The sequence below is a fragment of the Schistocerca serialis genome, chromosome 10 (assembly GCF_023864345.2).
Source record: "Schistocerca serialis cubense isolate TAMUIC-IGC-003099 chromosome 10, iqSchSeri2.2, whole genome shotgun sequence".
NCBI lineage: Eukaryota > Metazoa > Arthropoda > Insecta > Orthoptera > Acrididae > Schistocerca > Schistocerca serialis.
The window spans coordinates 165,444,360-165,469,294 of NC_064647.1; the positions used below are offsets into that span (position 1 = coordinate 165,444,360).

Genomic DNA, 24,935 nt, shown 5'->3' on the forward strand with positions numbered 1-24,935 from the left:
CGAATGGAAAAACTAGTGGAAGCCGACTTCGGGGAGGATCAGTTTGGATTCCGTAAAAATATTGGAACACGTGGGGCAATACTGACCCTACGACTTATCTTAGAAGCTAGATTAAGGAAAGGCAAATCAACGTTTCTAGCATTTGTAGACTTAGAGAAAGCTTTTGACAATATTGACTGGAATACTCTCTTTCAAATTCTGAAGGTGGCAGGGGTAAAATACAGGGGGCGAAAGGCTATTTACAATTTGTACAGAAACCAGATGGCAGTTATAAGTCGAGGGACATGAAAGGGAAGCAGTGGTTGGGAAGGGAGTGAGACAGGGTTGTAGCCTCTCCCCGATGTTATTCAATCTGTATATTGCGCAAGCAGTGAAGGAAACAAAAGAAAAATTCGGAGTAGGAATTAAAATCCATGGAGAAGAAATAAAAACTTTGAGGTTTGCCGATGACATTGTAATTCTGTCAGAGACTGCAAAGGACGGAAGAGCAGTTGAACGGAATGGACAGTATCTTGAAGGGAGGATAGAAGATGAACATCAACAAAAGCAACAAAAGGATAATGGAATGTAGTAGAATTAAGTCGGGTGATGCTGAGGGAATTAGATTAGGAAATGAGACACTTAAAGTAGTAAAGGAGTTTTGCTATGAAACATGGACGATAAATACTTTAGACAAGAAGAGAATAGAAGCTTTCGAAATGTGGTGCTACAGAAGAATGCTGAAGATTAAATGGGTAGATCACATAACTAATGAGGAGGTATTGAACAGGATTGGGGAGAAGAGATGTTTGTAGCACAACTTGACTAGAAGAAGGGATCGGTTGGTAGGACATGTTCTGAGGCATCAAGGGATCACCAATTTAGTATTGGAGGGCAGCGTGGAGGGTAAAAATCGTAGAGGGAGACCAAGAGATGAATATACTAACCAGATTCAGAAGGATGTAGACTGCAGTAGGTACTGGGAGATGAAGAAGCTTGCACAGGATAGAGTAGCATGGAGAGCTGCATCAAACCAGTCTCAGGACTGAAGACCACAACAACAACAACTTCTGTAGGACCAAATTGAGGAGCAAAACTCCATGGTCATGAACGTCTCAGTACATGAAATTACAATATAAAAGTAATAACAGATAAAATAAAATGCTAATGAACCAAAAAAGACAAGCCATAAGTTTATGTAAACGCAATCAACAATATACGGGAATCAGATAAATTTTTCAAAGAGCTCCTCGACAGAATAGAAGGGGTGACCAATGAGAAAATTCTTCACTTTCGATTTGAAAGCACGTGCATTACTGCTAAAATTTTTGAATTATTGTGGTAGCTTATTGAAAATGGATGCAGCAGTACACTGCACACCCTTCTGCACAACAGTCAAGGAAGTACAGTCCACATGCACATTGGATTTCTGCATAGTATTAACTGAGTGAAAACTGCTAGTTCTTGGGAATGAGCTGATATTGTCTGATATTGTTAACAAGAAACGGCAGTAAAGAATATATATATTGAGAGTCCAATAACGGAATACCCAGACTAATGAACAGGGGTCGACAAGAGGTTCCCAGACTTAACACCACTTGTCCGAACCACCCGTTTCTGAGCCAAAAATACAATTTGATAATGGGAAGAGTTACCACAAAATATAATACCATAGTTCATAAACGAATGAAAATAAGCAAAGTAGACTACTTTTCGGTTGAGTATCACTTACTTCAGATACCGTTAGAATAGTAAAAATGCCAAAATTAAGTCTTTGAACAAGTTCCTGACGTGGGCTTTCCACGACAGTTTACTATTTGTCTAATCACCTAGATATATGGCCATTCTGTGAAATTAAAACGTCGCATTTTCTTGAATTGCGTGTTAGAAATTGCAAAAACTGTGATTTAGTGTTAGTTTATTAACTACTAGCCATAAACAATGTCAAAGTTGCAATCAGCATCTTTTACTGCCAAGCTAGTGTCATCAACAAACAGAAATACTAGACGCCATACGATTTATATACGAGGGCGAGTCAAATGAAAACCTTAAATTTTTTAAAAATATTTTGTATTGTGCAGAAGTGGTACAAAGCTGTATCACTTTTCAACATAATCGCCCCCACGCTCAATGCAAGTCCTCCAGCGCTTACAAAGTGCATAAATTCCTTTTGGTAGTCCGCGCAACCACTCATGCACCGCGTGGCGTATCTCTTCATCAGAACGGAACTTCTTTCCTCCCGTTGCGTCTCTGAGTGGTCCAAACATACGGAAATCACTTGGGGCAAGGTCTGGTGAGGATGGTAGTGGAAGTTGGTATGCGTGCTACAAACACCGAGCAGAATGGCCTGTAGGGGGTAGTATAGTGCAGATGCACCCATGCCGTCGCAGTATCAGTATAAAGATGGCCGCCCCACTTGCGACTTGCACCAGGGAAGAACAGCGTTCATAGCAGTTACTTCTGTAAAATATCTGGGAGTATGCGTGCGGAACGATTTGAAGTGGAATGATCATATAAAAATAATTGTTGGTAAGGCGGGTGCCAGGTTGAGAGTCATTGGGAGAGTCCTTAGAAAATGTAGTCCATCAACAAAGGAGGTGGCTTACAGAACACTCATTCGACCTATGCTTGAGTATCCGTACCAGGTCGGGTTGACAGAGGAGATAGAGAAGATCCAAAGAAGAGCGGCGCGTTTCGTCACAGGGTTATTTGGTAAGTGTGATAGCGTTACGGAGATGTTTAGCAGACTCAAGTGGCAGACTCTGCAAGAGAGGCGCTCTGCATCGCGGTGTAGCCTGCTGTCCAGGCTTCGAGGGGGTGCGTTTCCGGATGAGGTAACGAATATATTGCTTCCCCCTACTTATACCTGCCGAGGAGATGACGAATGTAAAATTAGAGAGATTCGAACGTGCACGGAGGCTTTTCGGCAGTCGTTCTTCCCGCGAACCATACGCGACTGGAACAGGAAAGGGAGGTAATGACAGCGGCACGTAAAATGCCCTCCGCCACACACCGTTTGGTGGCTTGCGGAGTATAAATGTAGATTTAGATAAGGGCGGAGTGCATCCCACTTGCCAACAGCGCTCGGCAAACCGGGTGGTCACCCATCCAAGTGCTAGCACAGCCCGACAGCGCTTAAGTTCGGTGATCTGATGAGAACCGGTGTTACCACTGCTGCAAGGCCGTTGGTCCTTGTACTTTTATTACAGTTTACAAATTTCCTTTTCACCTGATAGTTTTTGCATCCTCGACTTGTGTACAACAGATGTTGGATAATGATTTTTGACCGAAACTGGCCACATGATAAAGAATAAATTGAGTAGCAGCTTAAGGTGTTACTTGGCCTCATTTTTTAATAAACCAGGATGCTGGTCAGAGCAGACCCGATGCTATCTAAAATGAAGTCATTGTCTTATCAACTCCACCGTCTTACTTGGTTGGCCCCTATTGTACAAGGTTCTTTTGATCCTACAAAATTTGCTCCAGGCTATAATCAGTTCTGAACTGCCACGGACGCCCAATGGTGACTCTCGTACCACAAACATGAATACGTCTGCATGGCTTCAGTACGTCAGCATCCCTCCTACTCAGCGAGATGTTGAGCCCAGGATAGAAAGACGTTATTGTCATGCACTACAGATTTTGGCCAATTTACATGTCAATACGCAGAATTGCAGGATATGGGCAGGGGAAATTTCACACGCACATCAACCGGTACCACTTCATCCTCCAAAGATGACTGTTTGGTGCGATTTGACGGCCGTAATTTTTCGAGGAGATGAATGCTGCGGGTCCTGTTACCTATACCGTCTCTGGCGCACGCTATGAAAGTATTTTTCCTACCAACGTCTTTCCTTCAGCAGCGTGGATGTACGGGTGGGATAATTTTTATGCAAGATGGCGATCCTCTGCACATTGCACAGCCAGTAAAGCGCCTGCTGCAGAGGCATTTCGAAAATGCTAGAATTTTCAGCCGTCATTTCCCTGCAACCTGGCCGTCCAGAGTGCTTTGTTCTGAAAGCTGCTGTGTTCAGTGCTTCAATTACGAACTAAAGGCACACATTATGCAACGCATTCTGAACGTGAGTCCAAAGACACTCCGATCCGATGTGAAACATGCAATTTCTAGATTTTTAATTTGTGTCAGTAAACGGTGGTCTCGTGACAGTTACAATACGATATTATTTCGGTTTTATGCATTATTGGCTTCAGGACAATTGAAAACCGATTTTTCCCACCGGATGTGGTACGACCTCGCCGTGGTGGGTGGGTTTACCTCACTAACAGTCCCACCACTGTTGACTGCCGAACTTTTGCAGTCTTGCACATTGAACAGTACGGATGGTGTGTGCCACTCCAACCACAGCCGTCGAATTGCGATTCATCTGCCATTTCTAGGCGACTCCATTTACATTCAGACGCATACAGCCATCCATTGATAAAATTTTCTTTAAATTTTTACTCGTGACGTTTCCCGCTATGTCACTAGCGTGCTCTTCAAATATGACTGCTCTTAAGAGCAGTGGTTCTCTTTCTACAGAGTTTTGAAACTGGAACTTTAATTGTAGACAGCCTCAACGTATCATACAACCAGATACTTACAGTTTTTATAATACATTTGCATGTATAATAAAAATAAAATAACAACATTTAATATTTATAAATAATGTTAAGAACAGACAGCTATCAAAAGAACACGAGAAAACGCCAAAGGTTTGCCTCCATGACGAGTATTACTTTTGTAACAATATATCACAGAAATTTTCAGTATATATCTTTGCTTTTCAGTTCCAGTTGTTCATTGAAAGTGGTTAGTAGGCACTACTAGTTCTAGGAAACCTCGACGTCCCAGGGCCGTCGAGTTCAATAAAAGACCCCTGGCCTCATGGAAAGCGTCAGCGAACATTTCTTCTGTAACACGAGCTGTGGCCGACGACATGGTCTCCCATCCGTAGACATTTGATGCAAAGACTGAAACACCCTTTATATTCGTCCCTACATTCGACATAAAAGTTTTCTGGGTACGGTACCGCGTCATAATGTATAATAGTACTGCTGCTGGAAGAAAACCAACGTTTCTGCCAGACGCAGAAGAAGGTCGCTGTAACCGTGGCCGAAACGTAGATTTTTCTCCAGCAGCACTACTTTTATACATTATGACGCGGTACCATACCCCGAAAACTTTTATGTCGACTGACTCTGGCCGCGGAAGCCTACGCAATTATATCACCTCTACATCGTTTTACTTTGAAACGCCCTCTATATTGACCAGTACAGTGGACACTGAAGAGTCCAAGAAACTGGTACTCCTGCTTAATATCCTGTAGGGCGCCCGCAACAACGCAGAAGTGTCGCAACACGACGCGGCATGGACTCGACTAATGTCTGAAGTAGTGCTGGAGAGAACTGGCACCTGAATCCTGCAGGGCTGTCCATAAATCCGTAAGAGTATGAGGGGGTGGAGATCTGAACAGCACGTTGCAAGGCATCCCAGATATGCTCATTAATGTTCATGTCTGGGGAGTCTGGTGGCAAGCAGAAATGTTTAAATGCAGAAGAGTGTTCATGGGGCCACTCTGTAACAATTCTGGACGTGTGGGGTGTTGCATTGTCCTGCTGGAACTGCCCAAGCCTGTCGGAATGCACAATGGACGTGAATGGATGCAGGTGATCAGACAGGATGCTTACGTACGTGTCACCTGTCAGAGTCGTATATAGACGTGTCAGGGGTCCCATCTCACTCCAATTGCACACGCCCCACACAATTACAGCACCTGCACCGGCTTGAACGGCTCCCTGATGACATGCTAGATCTATGGATTCGTGAGGCTGCCTCCATATCCGTACACGTCCATCCGCTTGATACAATTTGAAACGAGACTCGTCCCACCAGGCAACATGTTTCCAGCCATCAACAGGCCAATGCCGGTGTTGACTGGCCCAGGCAAGGCGTTTTGTGTCGTGCAGTTATCAAGGGTACAAGAGTGGACCTTCAGCTGATGTTTCGTTTAATGGTTCGCACGCTGACACTTGTTGATGGCCCAGCACTGAAATCTGCAGCAATTTGTGGAAGGGTTGCACTTCTGTCGCGTTGAACGATTCTCTTCAGTCGTCGATGGTTCCATTCCTGCAAGATCTTTCACCGGCTGCAGCGGTCTCGGACATTAGATGTTTTACCGGATTTCTGATATTCACAGTACATTCGTGAAATGGTCTTCCGGGAAAATCCCCACTTCATCGCTACCTCTGAGATGCCGTGTTCCATCGCTCGTGCGCCGACTATAACACCACGTTCAAACTGACTTAAATCTTGATAACCTGCCATTGTAGCAGCAGTTACCGATCTAACAACTGTGTCCTCATATAAAGGCGTTGCCGACCGCAGCGCCGTGTTTTACCTGTTTAAATAGCCCTGTATTTGAGTATGCATGCCTATACCAGTTTCTATGGCGCTTCAGTGCACTTAGTCTTTCCTACTAAACAAGTGAGCTTATGTGCGTCAGACATTGGTAAGATATAGCACAAGCTTCAAACTAAACTCTGACTCGTTATCGGCCAATCACGATCTGCAGACGGCGGCAAGGGACAAGATGAAGAATAGCCATACTGTTGGTTAGAAATTTTGTTGCTACCAGAGGTGGCATCTCTTTGTCCTAAATTTCGCAGCCTGTATTCCCCAAATTCCTTAACAAGTCCTGTAGACGGACAATAACTTACTGACTGGCCTTTCTGATGCGCAGCTTGAACGGCCAGCAGCGTAGAATCCGCCATGGCAATGTGCCTCTTGAATGTACACTAGCCGCCTATCAGTCCTCGGCCGTAAAATCCACTTTGACGGAGGCGCTAATGTTGAGCGCGGGTGTGCCAGAGCCATAGAACCGTAAATCCAAACCTGATACGGCGGTTAGCTTCATAAGCTTCTGAGGCTGACCAATTTACGCGGTCGCTCCGCTATTAAGAAAGAAGCTCTAAAAAAACGAAAGCAAGCATTTGCCTCCATTAATTAAGGTATCCTTCACGGAACAGGTTAGCGGCGTCTCGGAAAGCAGCAGATGTGAAGCGCCCACACACACACACACACACACACACACACACACAGGGACACGCCTGTCAGGACACAGCGGTCTGGCCGCCTCGCCTCCACCCCCCCCCCCACCTCCCCGCCCCCACCATCACACCCACAACTGGTGACGTTCCGCCCTGGGCGTGGCATCTTCATGACCTTGGTTGTTGGTACGCCACCACTATATATACCGCAGGATCCGTCACTTTGGCATCATCTTCAGCGACGACAGCCGAAGCCGATACACCCACACCACAACCATGTTCAAGTACTTGGTAAGTTAACATTCTCATGCACAGTACACTGGGAAAAACGTGGAGCGTCTGCACACTCCCATTTGCATGTTGATAAAAAGTTCTGCTATTATGTCTGGGAAAAGAGTTAGTTTGCCACGAAGGTATAGTCAGGAGTGCCACAGCGCAGAGCGTGGGAGGACGCCTCTTTGTCCTCCACACACATAAACGATCTGACTGATAGTCTATGCAGCAGTGAGTGCTCAAGACAGTGAAGCGTGTGGCAAGCTTCAGTCGTTCGGTGGCTCCAGCAGGGTACAGTATGACTTGTGTAGAATTACTGTTTGGTATGATGAGTGCCGGCTTGCTCTGAATATGGAAAATATAGGTTCAGAACTGACCATCGATTTGCTACAGAATACATTCCCTTGAGACAGGGAAGCTTATGTCCACAAATCAGCACGAATTTAGGAACCATCACTTGTGCGAAACTCAGCTTGCCCTTTTCACGTACGATATGCTGCGATCCATTTATGAAGATTTTCGGAAATCGTTTAACACGGTGCCACACTCCATTCTGTTAACTAAGGTATAGCTTTCCAGATATGTGAGTGGCTCGAAGGGTCCTTATGTTATAGAACTCCGTACGATTTCCCGGACAGTGGGTGTTCATCGGAGACAAGGGTATTCTAGGTAGTGCCAAGGAAAGTCTCATAGAACAGCTGTTATTTTCTACGAGGGTTGACCCTTAAGTAGTGGCAACTATTTATTTGCAGCTCGTACAAAATAGATACGTGTTTCAAAGTTTTACTGACCTTCAAAGTAGTCGCAAGCGTTGTGTATAACCCGTTGCCAGGGATGTGGAAGTCGTAGGATATTCTTAGCAGCGCCAGTTGTGTTGACAGTTAGAGCTGGGCAGTCTATTGCCCGTCGAATTTGTAGCAGGTTTGAAGCGAATGCCATGAACTATTTCCTTCAGTTTGGGAATCTAGCTGAACTCACGAGGGATTAAGTCAGGAGAGTGTAGTAGGTGGTATAGCACTTAGCAACCCCATCAGTCAAACAAATCAGCAACAGCTTGCACTGTATGTGCTTGAGCATTGTCCTGCAAAATGATGGTCAGGTCCTGCAGAAAGTGTCATCACTTTTGTCTCTAACTGGCCGTACGTTGTGTTCTAAAAATGAACAGCATAGAGAAAGAAGTGACCATCATTTTCCCACCCCAGCCTATAACTGTATCACGTTTTGCGTATGCACAGTAATATACGGGGTGGTCCATTGATAGTGACCGGGCCAAATATCTCACGAAATAAGCGTCAAACGAAAAAACTACAAAGAAAGAAACTCCTCTAGCTTGAAGGGGGAAACCAGATGACGCTATGGTTGTCCCGCTAGATGGCGCTGCCATCAGTCAAACGGATGTCAACTGCGTTTTTTAAAATAGAAACCCCAATTTTTTATTATATATTCTTGTAGTACGTAAAGAACTATGAATGTTTTAGTTGGATCACTTTTTTCACTTTGTAATAGTCACAAACGTATAAGTACGTGGTATCACGTAACATTCCGCCAGTGCGGACTGTATTTGCTTCGTGATACATTACCCGTGTTAAAATGGACCGTTTACCAATTGCGGAAAAGGTCGATATCGTGTTGATGTATGGCTATCGTGATCAGAATGCCCAACGGGCGTGTGCTACGTATGCTGCTCGGTATCCTGGACGACATCATCCAAGTGTCCGGACCGTTCACCGGATAATTACGTTATTTAAGGAAACAGGAAGTGTTCAGCCACATGTGAAACGTCATCACGACCCGAAACAAATGATGATGCCCAAAGAGACGTTTTAGCTGGTGTCGCACCTAATCCGCACATCAGTAGTAGCCAAACTGCGCAAGAATTGGGAATCTCAAAAACGTCGGTGTTGAGAATGCTACAGCAACATTGTTGCACCCGTACCATATTTCTATGCACCAGTAATTGCATGGTGACGACTTTGAACGTCGTGTACAGTTCTGCCACCGGGCACAAGAGAAATTACAGGACGATGACAGATTTTTTTGCACGCGTTCTATTTAGCGACGAAGCGTCGTTCATCAGCAGCGGTAACGTAAACCAGCGTAATATGCACTATTGGGCAACAGAAAATCCACGATGGCTGCGACAAGTGGAACATCAGCGACCTTGGCGGGTTAATGTATGGTGCGGCATTATGGGAGGAAACGTAACTGGTCCCCATTTTATCGCTGGCAATCTAAATGGTGCAATGTATGCTGATTTCCTACGTAATGTTCTACCGATGTTACTACAAGATGTTTCACTGCATGACAGAATGGCGATGTACTTCCAACATGATGGATGTCCGGCACATAGGTCGCGTGTGGTTGAAGCGGTATTGAATAGCATATTTCATGACATGTGGATTGGTCGCTGAAGCACCATACCATGGCCCGCACGTTCACCGGATCTGACGTCCCCGGATTTCTTTCTGTGGGGAAAGTTGAAGGATATTTGCTATCGTGATCCACCGACAACGCCTGACAACATGCGTAAGCGCATTGTCAATGACTGTGCGAACATTACGGAAGGCGAACTACTCGCTGTTGAGAGGAATGTCGTTACACGTATTGCCAAATGCATTGAGGTTGACAGACATCATTTTGAGCATTTATTGCATTAATGTGGTATTTAGAGGTAATCACGCTGTAACAGCATGCGTTCTCAGAAATGATAAATTCACAAAGGTACATGTATCACATTGGAATAACCGAAATAAAATGTTCAAACGTACCTACGTTCTGTATTTTAATTTAAAAAAACCTACATGTTACCAACTGTTCGTCTAAAATTGTGAGCCATATGTTTGTGACTATTACAGGGCCATCTATCACAAAGCGAAAAAAGTGGTCCAACTGAAACATTCATATTTCTTTACATACTACACAAATATGTAATTAAAAATTGGGGTTCCTATTTTAAAAAACGCAGTTGATATCCGTTTGACCTATGGCAGCGCCATCTAGCGGGCCAACCATAGCGTCATCTGGTTTCCCCCTTCAAGCTAAACAAGTTTCGTTCTTTGTAGTTTTTTCGTTTGACGCTTATTTCGTGAGATATTTGGCACGGTCACTATCAATGGACCACCCTGTATAGTACTACAGACCATGAACCATCGAAGTGCGCGATTCAGTTGTTCTAATCGAACCCTTAGGTTCAGATACTCGTCACAATGGAAGTGACAGATAGGGGGTGCACATGTATCCCTCCTTTCCTTAACTGACGACTACACTGATATGAAGTACATCTGGCTGCATAGTTAAATTAAAAATAAAATTCCTATAACTTGACTACAACAGAGTCAGTACCTAAGGTGGAGTAAACACTAACAAAAAGAAGAGGTTGATAGTAAACAACAGTAATCACTATAATAAACAGCTAAACATCTCACATTTGAAAACACAGTTGAATCACTCTTTACTGTCATCATCAACCACACGTCATTTCTGAACTTTGCAGATCCTCGCTCTGTGCGTGCTGGCTGTCGCCTTCGCCGCTGAGGAGTCCGCCCCCAAGGAGAAGCGCGGCCTGGCCTACGCCACCGGCCTCGGCTACTCCGCCCCCGTGGCCTACTCCGGACTGTACAACGGCTACTCCGCCTACGGCGTGCCCGCCTACGCCTCCGGCTACTACGGCTACAGCGGCCTGGGATACAACGGACTGGGTTACGCCGCTGCCCCCGCCCTGGGCTACGGATACCACGGATACTACTAGATGGTCCATCCACTACCTCTCCTGGTGAGTACCGATCGATATTCCGGCAATATGTTATGTCCTATCACGGTCGCCACATTTTGATACTGTAACCTCAGTAGTGCTACAAGCTACAGATTTACTTCAGGGGACAGATCACATCATTCTCAGTACTGACATCAGTCTCTCCATAATGTTGTGGCTGAGCAAAGTGGCATAGAGACAAGACAGTGTATTTGTACTGAAGACACAGGCCCATGTAGCTCTAGTTTTTCCACGATTTTCCCAAATCACTTTTGCCAAATGGTGGGGCGATTCCTCTGAAAGAGCACAGATTAGTTTTTAAGTAACAGAGACCATTGCATTGTCCTACAAGAGAGTAAGCTATCTTCATTAGTGCCTCAGGGAAGTGTCACAGGCTCACTCTAGTTCTCTATATACATAAACAATCTAAGAGACTGGGTGACCAGCAAACTATGACTGTTTGCTGATGACACTGAAGTGTATGTGAAAGTGTCAACACTGAGTGATCTTAAGATGATGCAGGATGATTTGAACCAGATTTCTATTTCATGTATTTGCTCCAAATGTGAACAAATATTACTTAATGGAAATGAGTATGGAAAACAATACCATAATATTCGATTGCAGTATTAGTGGTATGCTGCATGATACAGTTATGTAGTTTAAAAATATCTGGGCATAATGCGATATGCAATGGAGCGAGCGCGTAAGATCAGTTGGTCGACTTTTCTTTAGTGGTAGAGTTCGAGGAAGGTGTAGCCCTTCTACAAAGATGACCATGAAACTTCCTGGCAGATTAAAACTGTGTGCCGGACCGAAGCTCGAACTCGGGACCTTTGCCTTTCATGGGCAAGTGCTCTACCAACTGAGCTACCCAAGCACGACTCACGCCCCATACTCACAGCTTTAAATCTGCCAGTACCTCGTCTCCTACCTTCCAAACATTACAAAAGCTCTCCTGTGAACCTTGCAGAACTAGCACTTCTGAAAGAAAGGATATTGCAGAGACATAGCTTAGCCACAGCCTGGGGATGTTTCCAGAATTCATTCTGAAAGAAGACCATGTACACAACACTTCTATGAACCATTCTTCTCTGTCGTTTGGGATCCACACCAGGTCAGGTTAAAGGACGTTACTGGCAGGCGTGTAGATAGGTTTGCTGCCGCTAGGTTTGTACATGACTATTACGGAAATGCTACATGGATTGAAACGAGGATCCTGGTGAGAAGAAGACATTCTTATTGACAAACACTGTTGAGAATGTTGCGTCAGATAGTGTGGGAGTCAGCACCAACACAACAAGGACGGAGAGATGCTGCGATGGCCGGCGGCAGGAATCCAAACTGATCTGCAAATAACACTTCCAAATTATTAGAACAATTAACACAATTTCGGTTATGAGGTGGCTTGATGTCCTTCCTGTGCATCCTACTTGCAAGTGCTTGCAGAATGCAGACTAAGTATCGTCTTCCTATTAGTACTGATGCTCTCGATGTCTGCGACCGAATTGGGGCCAACCAGCGATGGGCAGCTGGTTAAATCAGCGTTGACAGATGGCGCTGAACTCTGTGTTCCTAGAGGTGTGGCTCTGCCCTCTCTTTCCACTGGCGTCCAGGTCAGCGCCTTCTTGATGGCATTTCGTGGCGCTGCGCTGGTCGCTGGACAGTCGATGCGTTAGGGCTGCACAGGGAAAGTTCAGAGAACCAGCATCTGAAGTTGACTGCAGAACGATTATTCTACCGATAACGTACATTGCGCATAAAGACCGTGAAGACAAGATAAGAGAAATTAGGGTTCGTGGAGAAGCATACAGATAGTCGTTTATCCCTCACTCCATTTGCGAGTGGAACAGGTAAGGGGATAACTAGCTGTGGTACGCGGTACCCTCCGCCACACACCATATGGGGGTGGCTTGCAAAGTATGCTTGTAGGTGCAGGAGTGGATGACGTGTCTCCCCAAACCGAACTTGTGCTCCTTTTCTAAGGACAACATCGTCGACGGGACATTGGCCCCAAAGCTCCCTTACTTCCTTTCAGAATTGTGGAGCACATGCTGTCTATCCATACGGCTTCTTTTTGGAGACGAAAAAACTCCTCCACAGGAATCCACAAGAAATGATTCTACGCAAGTCATGTTGGTACTCCCATTCACAAGATCCAGAAGACTATAGATACCATGATTCATGACTCCCAGTGATACACAACAAACGTCGCGAATAATAAGTACACATGCCGGCCGAAGTGGCCGTGCGGTTAAAGGCGCTGCAGTCTGGAACCGCAAGACCGCTACGGTCGCAGGTTCGAATCCTGCCTCGGGCATGGATGTTTGTGATGTCCTTAGGTTACTTAGGTTTAATTAGTTCTAAGTTCTAGGGGACTAATGACCTCAGCAGTTGTCCCATAGTGCTCAGAGCCATTTGAACCAATAAGTACACATACTTTAAATAAGTACTCTTCTTTGTAGCTGGTAAATTTAACGTTCTGTTTTGTTTTATTACAGGTCCTCCGCCTTCCCTTCCATACTGATGCTGAACTTCAGGAAGAAACTGAGCCTTGCTGGAGCTTAATAAGTGGTTATCTGGAATCAACCTGAGTAGACACTCGATCGGTTCTACGATCAAGCAATGTCGACATCAAGCTCGATTCCTTGAGCTGAAGATCTGCAATCAGTATGCACCTTCTCCATATTCCCCAGAAATAAAAAAAAATTAGCAGAAAATTACGTGTTTCTAGCGTTAGTTATTATTGCAACAAGTAATCCATCCTCCTTTATTAATTGAAACTACTGTACGGGTAACCAGTTCTTCAAAAGATTTCGTCACCCTTGGTTCCACAATTGCATGGTTCCACTGTGGTTGTACTTTATTTGTATGACGTGCCTTACTCACCATTATTGGCCATCTAGAATCTAACGGTCTCTTTTGAGTGTTAACTACATATGATCATACATATAGTATTAACAGATTGTATATGAAGTCAAAAGAGAAAATTCAAAAGCGTTTCAGTACACCCCACCCGTCAGCCCAAAAAGCTTCGATGCTTCATGTGTTGTGCATAGATTTCGACCTGGAAACGACGCAAAAATTCCTGATTGTCATCAATTCATGATTCAGTATGTGGTACCCATCTTGTGGAGACTTCATAGAATCGCAGCATATGGTGGACAATGTCGTGCGCGGAAACAAGAGTGATCTCCAAAAGAGTGGCTATTTCGTTTATAATAATACACCTGTTTTTCCTCACAAGCTCTTTCACTGTGGCAATGTTATGTTCGTCACTACATGGTGTTCCTGGACCCGGCACGGAACGTCTCTCGCACAAGTTTCGCCTCTTCTAAAATTTCTACGCCATTCGTACACTTGCTGCAGCGACACACACAAATCACCTACCGTGCTTGCAACGTGCGATGCATTTCCTCAGATTTAATAGCTTCACTAGTCGGTGATGGGACGGTCATCTTTGCACTGTGACAGCTTCCTTTTCTGCGATGCAACAATCGGCAGCCAAGTTTCGGTCATTTGTCGAAACACAAGGATAGCTCCTACCAAATGCCAAATCGACGTTTCAGCACACAATGGTGTCCATAATGTGCTGCAGTTGAATAAAGTGTTCACAAGGAAGCTGTCACGTACTGACTGATGAACTGACAATGTCGCGCCGATGAGTGTAAGAAACATTAGCGTCGACCTTCCATATCGAAGGGAATCGGTTTGTGGACATAACTGTTACAGGAGATGAAACCTGGGTGCACAGTCACCGACCTGATACGAAAAGATCGAGCATGAAATAGCGTCATATGTCTTCGGCAAAACAAAAAGAGTTACACACTCAAAAATCCCCAAGAAAAGTCAAGCTTATGCCATGTTGGAATCCAAAAGGAAAATTTGGAGCATTAAATGGAAGCGGGATTAACAATTACTAGTAATTCATAACCAGATCTCCTATGAAAGCATATTTAGCCTGCAGTCAGGTGTAAACTACAAGGACTTCCGATTGCGGGTGTTTTCTTGCAACACGACAGTGTTCATCCCCACACTGTTCGTTGAACTGAAGCAACAATCCTGTTTCCTTTTCCTCTTATTCTTCTTCTTCCTGACCTTATCCATTGCCACCAAAGGGTGGGCACGTTTATTTCGGATGTGGTAAAGATAGTGATAATGGATGGCCAGATGCCCTTCCTGATGCCACCACATTCCCTCACGACAGAATGTGCACTCCATCTGTTTGTGTACAGCGTCATCGTATTTTCATGCGTGGGAACGTTTGCTGGATGCTTGAACAGTAAGTATCTAAGGCAGAGCGTGGGAACCAGCCTGTTACGTGTTTTGCATTAAACCGGGGACATAGAAAGGACTGAGAGGCTTCGTCCCGCCGTAGGGTTCACAACCCCACAGCAGTCCACCCACCCCACCGCCGCCCCACACCGAACTCAGTATTATTGTACGGTTCAGTCCCCAGTGGACCACCCCTCCGGGAACTTCACATACCAGACGAGTGTAACACCAAATGTTTGCGTAGTAGAATAATTATGGTGTAAGTGTACGTGGAAACGGTGTTTGTGCAGCAGTCGCTGACACAGTGTAACTGAGGCGGAATAAGGGGAACCGACCTGCATTCGCCGACGTTGTTGTTGTTGTTGTTGTTGTGGTCTTCAGTCCTGAGACTGGTTTGATGCAGCTCTCCATGCTACTCTACCCTGTGCAAGCTTCTTCATCTCCCAGTACCTACTGCAGCCTACATCCTTCTGAATCTGCTTAGTGTATTCATCTCTTGGTCTCCCTCTACGATTTTTACCCTTCACGCTGCCCTCCAGTACTAAATTTGTGATCCCTTGATGCCTCAGAACTTGTCCTACCAAGCAATCCCTTCTCATCGGCTTTAGAAAGCATCGCTCCTGCGAAACACAACTCGCCCTTTTTTCACATGATATCTTGCGAACCATGGATGAAGGGTATCAGACGGATGCCATATTCCTTGACTTCCGGAAAGCGTTTGACTCGGTGCCCCACTGCAGACTCCTAACTAAGGTACGAGCATATGGGATTGGTTCCCAAGTATGTGAGTGGCTCGAAGACTTCTTAAGTAATAGAACCCAGTACGTTGTCCTCGATGGTGAGTGTTCATCGGAGGTGAGGGTATCATCTGGAGTGCCCCAGGAACGTGTGGTAGGTCCGCTGTTGTTTTCTATCTACATAAATGATCTTTTGGATAGGGTGGACAGCAATGTGCGACTGTTTGCTGATGATGCTGTGGTGTACGGGAAGGTGTCGTCGTTGAGTGACTGTAGGAGGATACAAGATGACTTGGACAGGATTTGTGACTGGTGTAAAGAATGGCAGCTAACTCTAAATATAGATAAATGTGAATTAATGCAGATGAATAGGAAAAGAATGCTGTAATGCTTCAGTACTCCATTAGTAGTGTAGCGCTTGACACAGTCACGTCGATTAAATATTTGAGCGTAACATTGCAGAGCGATATGAAGTTGGACAAGCATGTAATGGTAGTTGTGGGGAAGGCGGATAGACGTCTTCGGTTCATTGGTAGAATTTTGGGAAGATGTGGTTCATCTGTAAAGGAGACCGCTTATAAAACACTAATACGACCTATTCTTGAGTACTGCTCGATCGTTTGGGATCCCTATTAGATCGGATTGAGGGAGGACATAGAAGCAATTCAGAGGCGAGCTGCTAGATTTGTTACTGGTAGGTTTGATCATCACGCGAGTGTTACGGAAATGCTTCAGGAACTCGGGTGGGAGTCTCTAGAGGAAAGGAGGCGTTCTTTTCGTGAATCGCTACTGAGGAAATTTAGAGAACCAGCATTTGAGGCTGACTGCAGTACAATTTTACTACCGCCAACTTACATTTCGCGGAAAGACCACAAAGATAAGATAAGAGAGATTAGGGCTCGTACAAAGGCATATAGGCAGTCATTTTTCCCTCGCTCTGTTTGGGAGTGGAAAAGGGAGAGAAGATGCTAGTTGTGGTACGAGGTACCCTCTGCCACGCACCGTATGGTGGATTGCGGAGTATGTATGTAGATGTAGATATAGAATCACAGCAATACCACGAGAAGGTGCCACCACTCAGACACAACCACTAACATGCCACCCTCTCATTTAACAGCAGCCAGCACCAGATGGCGCTCGCTATTCGGGACTACTCTCTGCTTCCGCGTCACATCCATCGGAGCGTCACATTCGCCTGTCGATAACGCTACCAACCATCAGCGAGAGTGCTGTCAATAGTGAACTGTTTCGCTTTCACCTAGTGCAGACTCATATGACGATTCTTCTGTCAATGCCAACAGAAAATGAGGTCGCGTTGACACTCATTCGGTTCCTCCACTTCAGCTGTTGCTGCAACCTGTCATGTTGGAATAGATGGGGTGGGAAAAAATATGGAAACCCCACCAACACTATACATTGTCATGCATTGTACAGTGTACAAAAACTTTAGGTATTCGAAACAGCTCGCTGTCTTCTCGGAATGGATAAATACGCGTCCTGTATGATTTTCAAGGGAATGTTATACCATTCTTCTTGCAAAATAATGGTATGTGCAGATAAATATGTAGGTGGGTAGCTATCAGGCACACTTCTCTTCAAAATATACCTCAAAGGGTCAGTAATATTGACATCTGGTTACTTTGGTGGACAGGGGAGATACAACAATTAATGCTCGTTCTCACAAACCCAGTCCTGGACGATAGAGCTAAGCGGACAAAGGCCCTATCGTCTTCAAACACGTCGCCATTGGAGAACAAACACTGTACCATGGTACGGACCTGATCAACCAAAATGGTCACACCCTGCAGACTAGTTGCAGGGCCCTGGAATAGGATGATATGTCTACAAAATGGTTCAAATGGCTCTGACCACTATGAGACTTAACATCTGATATCATCAGTCCCCTAGAACTTAGAACTACTTAAACCTAACTAACCTACATCCATGCCCAAGGCAGGTTTCAAACCTGCGACAGTAGCTGTTGCGCGGTTCCAGATTGAAGCGCCTAGAACCGCTCGGCCACAGCCGTTGGCGATATGTCTACCCAAATCATCACAAAACCTCTGTCATATTTCATTCTTAGGACGTAAATTCGGCCATAAGTTGGAAAAAAGTGTGAAACAAGACTCATGCGACCAAATTACTTTCTTCCATTGCTTCGTACTCCAGGTTGTATGGCTTTGGCGCCACAGGCACTTTCAATACTAGAACCTTCAACATCGCAGCGCGTCAGCAATCGCTGGTTAATATATTAAAAAACCGAAAACCCGTCTCGATTGCGAAAAAGCACCTAGTGTTAAGTGTTAACCCAGGTTTCGGCATAGATAACTACACCTTCTTCAGAACAACAATAAAACCTACAAGTGCCTAAGAAGACCTTTCTCAATTACTAAAAGAACACCATAGCTATACATATATAAAAGAAAAAGAAAAGGAAAACATAAACAGTACATATGTACCAAGTCAAAACCACTACTTAATAGTGTACGCTCCACCTCACACCGGCCTATGTTCGATGGGCCATGACCCGCCATGGCCCATGGTGTTCTTTTAATCATTGACAAAGGTCTTCTTAGGCGCTTGTCGGTTTTATTGTTGTTCTGAAGAAGGTTTAGTTATCTACGCCGAAACCTGGGTTAACACTTAACACTAGGTGCTTTTTCGCAATCGAGGCGGGTTTTTAGTTTTTTAATATTTTCAATACTGAAGAGTGTTTTGGAATCCAACTAGCCCAGCAATTCCCTGCTTATAGCGGTCCCTTCGTGTTTTTTTGGGACTGACTGGGTTCACGAGTGCTACATCCAGTCCTGTACTGACTTTTGCATCTTTCATCCTCTAATTTTTCATTACAATCCTCTTCAACGTTTTCTGTCTCCTTCCCTCGAAACACATTTTAGTTCTTCTTGTGGCTTAGTGGATGATTTCTTTGCGCTATCCCTGTATGGGATATAAATCTTTAATACAGTGACTCTAGAAATACTAAACGATTCGGCTATCTTGGTTAAAAAAGCAACCATCACACGAGCACCGACAATTTTTCGCCTCCAAAAACTAGCCGTATGGATAGACAGCATGTGCTCCACAATTCTGAAAGGAAGTAAGGGAGCTTCGTAGCCAATGTACCGTCGACGACGTGGTCCTTTGGAAAGGAGCACAAGTTCGGCTTGGAGAGACATATCATCCATTTCTGCACTTACAGGCATACTCCGCAAGCCACCAACATATGGTGTGTGGCGGAGGGTACCGCGTACCACAGCTAGTTATTCCCTTTCCTGTTCCATTCGCAAATGGAGCGAGGGATTAACGACTATCTGTATGCTTCTCCACGAATTTCACTTATCTTGTTTCGCGGTCTTTATGCGCAATGTACGTTATCGGCAGAATAATCGTTCTGCAGTCAACTTCAGATGCTGGTTCTCTGAACTTCCTCTGTGGAGTCCTAACGCATCGACTGTCCACCGACCAGCGCAACGCCACGAAATGCCATCAAGAAGGCGCTGACCTGGACGCCAGTGGAAAGAGAGGGCAGAGCCACACCTCCAGGAACCCAGAGTTCAGCGCCATCTGTCAACGCTGATTTAACCAGCTGCCCATCGCTGGTTGGCCCCAATTCGGTCGCAGACATCGAGAGCATTAGTACTAATAGGAAGACGATACTTAGTCTGCATTCTGCAAGCACTTGCAAGTAGGATGCACAGGAAGGACATCAAGCCACCTCATAACCGAAATTGTGTTAATTGTTCTAATAATTTGGAAGTGTTATTTGCAGATCAGTTTGGATTCCTGCCGCCGGCCATCGCAGCATCTCTCCGTCCTTGTTGTGTTGGTGCTGACTCCCACACTATCTGACGCAACATTCTCAACAGTGATTCGCAATAAGGATGTCTTCTTCTCACCAGGATCCCCGTTTCAGTCCATGTAGCATTTCCGTAATAGTCATGTACAAACCTAGCGGTAACAAATCTGTCAACTGCTTCAGTAAGGTCTTTTAACCTGACCTGGTGTGGATCCCAAACATTCAAACGACACAAATGAATGGTTTATACAAGTGTACTGTACACTGTCTTCTTTGTGGATGGGCTACACCTTCTCCGAACTCTCCCACTAAAGAAGAGTCGACCAACCGATCTTAGGCGCTCATTCCATTGCATATCGCATTATGCCCAGATCTTCTTAAACCACATTACTGTATCAAGCAGCGTATCACTAATACTGCAATCGAATATTATGATATTGTTTTCCATATACAAATTATGAATCCACTTATCTTCTATATGATTCTGACCACGACTGACACTTGCAAAACTGAGGACATTGCACAGCTGTCGATCGTGGCCAACTACACTGAAGAGAACTGAAGAAACTGGTACTCCCGCCTAATATCGTGTAGGACGCCCGTGAGCACGCAGAAGTGCCGCAACACGATGTGGCATGGATTCGACTAATGTCTGAAGTAGTGCTGGATGGAATTGACACCATTAATCCTGCAGGGCTGTCCATAAATCCGTAAGGGTACGAGGGGGTGGAGATCTCTCCCGAACAGCACGTTGCAACGCATCCCAGATATGCTCGATAGTGTTCACATCTGGGGAGTTTGGTGGCCAGCAGAAATGTTTAAACTCAGAAGAGTGTTCCTGGAGCCATTCTGTAGCAATTGTGGACGTCTAGGGTGTCGTATTGTCCTGCTGGAATTGCCCGTCGGAATGCACAATGGACGTGAATGGATGCAGGTGATCAGACTGGATACTTGCGTACCCATAAGAGTCGTATCTAGACGTATGAGGGGTTCCATATCACTCCAACTGCACATGCCCCATACCAGTACAGAGCCCCTCCAACGTGAACAGTCTACTGCTCTCATGCAGTTCCATGGATTCATGAGGTTGTCTCCATACCTGTACACGTCCATCTGCTCCAGACAATTGGAAACGAGGCTCGTCCGACCAGGCAACATGTTTCCTGTCATCAACAGTCCAATGTAGGTGTTCACGGGCTCAGGCGAGGCGCAAAGCTTTGTGTCGTGCAGTCATCAAGGGTATACAACTTGCCCTTCGGCTCTAAAAGCCCACATTGATGATGTTTAGTTGAGTAGTTCGCACACCGACACTTATTGATGGCCCAACATTTAAATTTGCCACAACTTGCGGAAGAGGTCCACTTCTTCAGAATGAGATTTTCACTCTGCAGCGGAGTGTACGCTGATATGAAACTTCCTGGTAGATTAAAACTGTGTGCCGGACCGAGACTCGAACTCGAGACCTTTGCCTTTCGCGGGCAAGTGCTCTACCATCTGAGCTACCCAAGCACGACTCACGCCCCGTCCTCACAGCTTTCATTCCGCCAGTACCTCGTCTTCTACCTTCCAAACTTCACAGAAGCTCTCCTGCGAACCTGCAGAACTACTACTCCTGGAAGAAAGGATATTGCGGAGACATGGCTTAGCCACAGCCTGGGGGATGTTTCTAGAATGAAATTTTCACTCTACAGCGGAGTGTGCGCTGATATGAAACTTCCTCAGTTGGTAGAGCACTTTCCTGCGAAATGCAAAGGTCCCGAGTTGGAGTCTCGATCCGGCACACAGTTTTAATCTGCCAAGAAGTTCCAGTTCCACTTCTGTCACGTTGAACGATTCTCTTCAGTTGACGTTGGTCCCGTTCTTGGAGGATCTTTTTCCCGTCGCAGCGATGTCGGAGATCAGATGTTTTACCCGATTCCTGATATTCACGATACACTCGTGAAATGGTCGTGCGGGAAAATCCCCACTTCATCGCTAACTGCGAGATGCTGTGTCCCATCGCTCGTGCGTCGACTATAACACCACATTCAAACTCACTTAAATCGTGATAACCTACTATTGTAGAAGCAGTAAACAATCTAACAATTCCGCCAGACACTTGTTGTCTTGTACAGGCGTTGCCGAACCCAGCGCCTTGTTCTGCCTGCTTACATATCTCTGTGTTTGAATACGCATGTCTATACCAGTTTCTTTGGCGCTTCAGTGTACAAAACCGCAACCTGCAGACTTGGCTAGCATTTGCATTTGCTTTCAAGCCTGCATATCTCACGGTGCTTCCATACCTTTGTCCAATTTTTGTACATTATTAATGGTAAGCTTTTGATTCAGTCTCGTCCATTTAAATGTTTAGGCTCCAATGGAACGAGCATACAACATGAGTTGTCAGATAGGCGAATGCTCAAACATGGTCTGCTGGGAGAATTCTGGAAAGATGTAACACACCTTCAGAGCAAACCGTGTACACAATACTTGTGCGACCCATTGTAATGTACTGCTCGAGTGCTTGGAACCCCACCAGATCGGCTAACAGGAAGTGTCGAAGCATTCCAAAAGTGAGCTGCTATATGTGTTACCGGTGGTTTCAATGGACTTTATGGAACTGCTCCATGAACAAAAATGGGAATACGTGAAGAAGATGTATCTGTAGCCACTATTGAAGTTTAGAGAACCGGCATATGTGTCAGACTGCAAGACAAGTGTTCTACCACCAAAATTCGTCTCACGTAAAGATGGTAAGGACACAATCGTAAGAATAAACCTCATGGTTAGATTAGATTAGTACTTGTTCCACTACACACTCCGTAATGATGTGGAACGTGTCAGGTTTTGGTTGGGGTTGGGGAAATTACCCACTTACTATATCCAAAAATTCATCTAATGAGGAGAAGGAGTTGCCATTCATAAATTCTTATAATTTCCTTTTAAATGCTATATGGCTATCTGCCAGACTTTTGGTGCTATTAGGTAAGTGACCAAAGACTATTGTGGCAGCATAATTTACCCCTTTCTAAGCCAAAGTTAGATTTAACTTTGAGTAGTGAAGATCATCCTTTCTCCTAGTGTTGTAACCATGTACATTGCCATTACTTCTGAATTTGTTCGGATTGTTAATAACAAATTCCATAAGTGAATATATACCGGCTGATCAAAAAGTCAGTATAAATTTGAAAACTTAATAAACCACGGAGTTAAAACTTGACACACATGCTTGGAATGACATGGCGTTTTATTAGAACCCAAAAAAAAAAAAACACCTCATATTGCTAGACGCATGAAAGATCTCTTGCGCGCGTCATTTGGTGATGATCGTGTGCTCAGCCGCCCCTTTAGTTACGCTTCCTCCCAGGTCCCCTGACCTCAGTCCGTGCGATTATTGGCTTTGGTGTTACCTGAAGTCGCAAGTGTATCGTGATCGACCGACATCTCTAGGGATGCTGAAAGACAACATCCGACGCCAATGCCTCACCATAACTACGGACATGCTTTACAGTGCTGTTCACAACATTATTCCTCGACTACAGCTATTGTTGAGGAATGATGGTGGCCATATTGAGCATTCCCTGTAAAGAACATCGTGTTTGCTTTGTCTTACTTTGTTATGCTAATTATTGCTATTCTGATCAGATGAAGCGCCATCTGTCGGACATTTTTTGAACGTTTGTATTTATTTGGGTCTAATAAAACCCCATGTCATTCCAAGCATGTGTGTCAATTTGTACCTCTCTGTCTACATTATACCGTGATTTATTCAGTTTTCAAATTTATACTGATTTTTTGATCACCCGGTATATTGTGAGGCTACAGTGAAGATCCCTAGCTCTTTAAACAAGTGTCTGCAGGATGATCTTGGATGAGCTCCAGCAATTATTATGATTACACGCTTTTGTGCAATGTACACTCTTTTATTCAATGATGAGTCTCCCAGAATATGATGCTACACGAAAGCAGAGAATGAAAATGGGCGTGGTAAGCTAATTTACTGAAATGTATATCGCCAAAATTTGCAATGACCCTAATAGCATAAGTAGCTGAACTCAAACGTTTCAGCAGATCTTCAGTGTATCTTTTTCCAGTTCAACCCCTCATCAATGCATACACCTAGAAATTTTGAATATTCTACCTTAGCTACCGATTTCCGATCGAAGTCTATATTTATCAATGGTGTCATTCCATTTACTGTGTGGAACTGTATATACTGTGTTTTGTCGAAGTTTAATGAGAGCCCTTTTGCAGAGAACCACTTAATGATTTTCTGAAAAACATCGTTTACAATTTCACCAGTTAATTCTTGTCTGTTGGGTGTGATAGCTATACTTGTATCATCGGCAAATATAAACATTAGACTGTTTATTCTTACGAGTTTGCTGGAACCTCATCGGATTTATTTCTTGATGCAATAATTTACTAACAGCCGTATCTGCTGTATAAATTTATTTTATTAACTTATTATGTGCTACCAGTTTCGGCATTACATTGATGCCATCTTCAGGCCCCACACGTCATAGTCGTAAAAACGCTATACACGGAAGGAGCCATATAACCGGATTCGTGAATCAAATCTAAAATACAAAACAGTGGGGTAAATGATAAAGTTTCAAGAAGATATCAACACATCATTGGATTTAGGTTCACGTGGAGCAGAACCAAAGCTGCCTCAATTAATTTCAAGTACGATAATGAGGATACGTTTCATGCTGTGCGTTAGGCGTGCATCGACTCAGCGATAATACGGGACAACAGCTTTACCGGCGCATTTAACGTGGAAAAGACTGGTCGGCCACCTGGTGTAACTAACCTGCAGTGATGTGAGCACTTGTAGCAAAGACGTAAAAAGAGACGAGTAGTGGACAATATAGGCTTGAACGACATTTAATTTTTGAACAGAAGGAAATAATGTTAAAACTCAGGCAATACGCTTCGTAGGTGAGCTGACGGAAAACATAACATGCTCTCGATCTTAGCTAACATGGCACTGTAATAAAAAACGAGAGTGATGAAAATTCCTCAATTTAACAAGGGTAATTTTTCTGCATGAGTTATGTATAGCATAAAAACGCACTTCTGGGATTTCACCTTG

General features: G+C 44.6%; 1 protein-coding gene across 1 annotated transcript; it reads left to right on the forward strand.

Moving 5' to 3' along the window:
- The first annotated feature begins 7,207 nt into the window (after positions 1 to 7,207).
- LOC126425153 (cuticle protein 6.4-like) lies at positions 7,208 to 11,058 on the forward strand. Its single transcript, XM_050088104.1, has 2 exons — positions 7,208 to 7,317; positions 10,793 to 11,058. The coding sequence occupies exons 1-2, from the start codon at positions 7,303 to 7,305 to the stop codon at positions 11,045 to 11,047; spliced, it is 270 nt and encodes an 89-aa protein (XP_049944061.1). The 5' UTR covers positions 7,208 to 7,302; the 3' UTR covers positions 11,048 to 11,058.
- Positions 11,059 to 24,935: the final 13,877 nt, after the last annotated feature.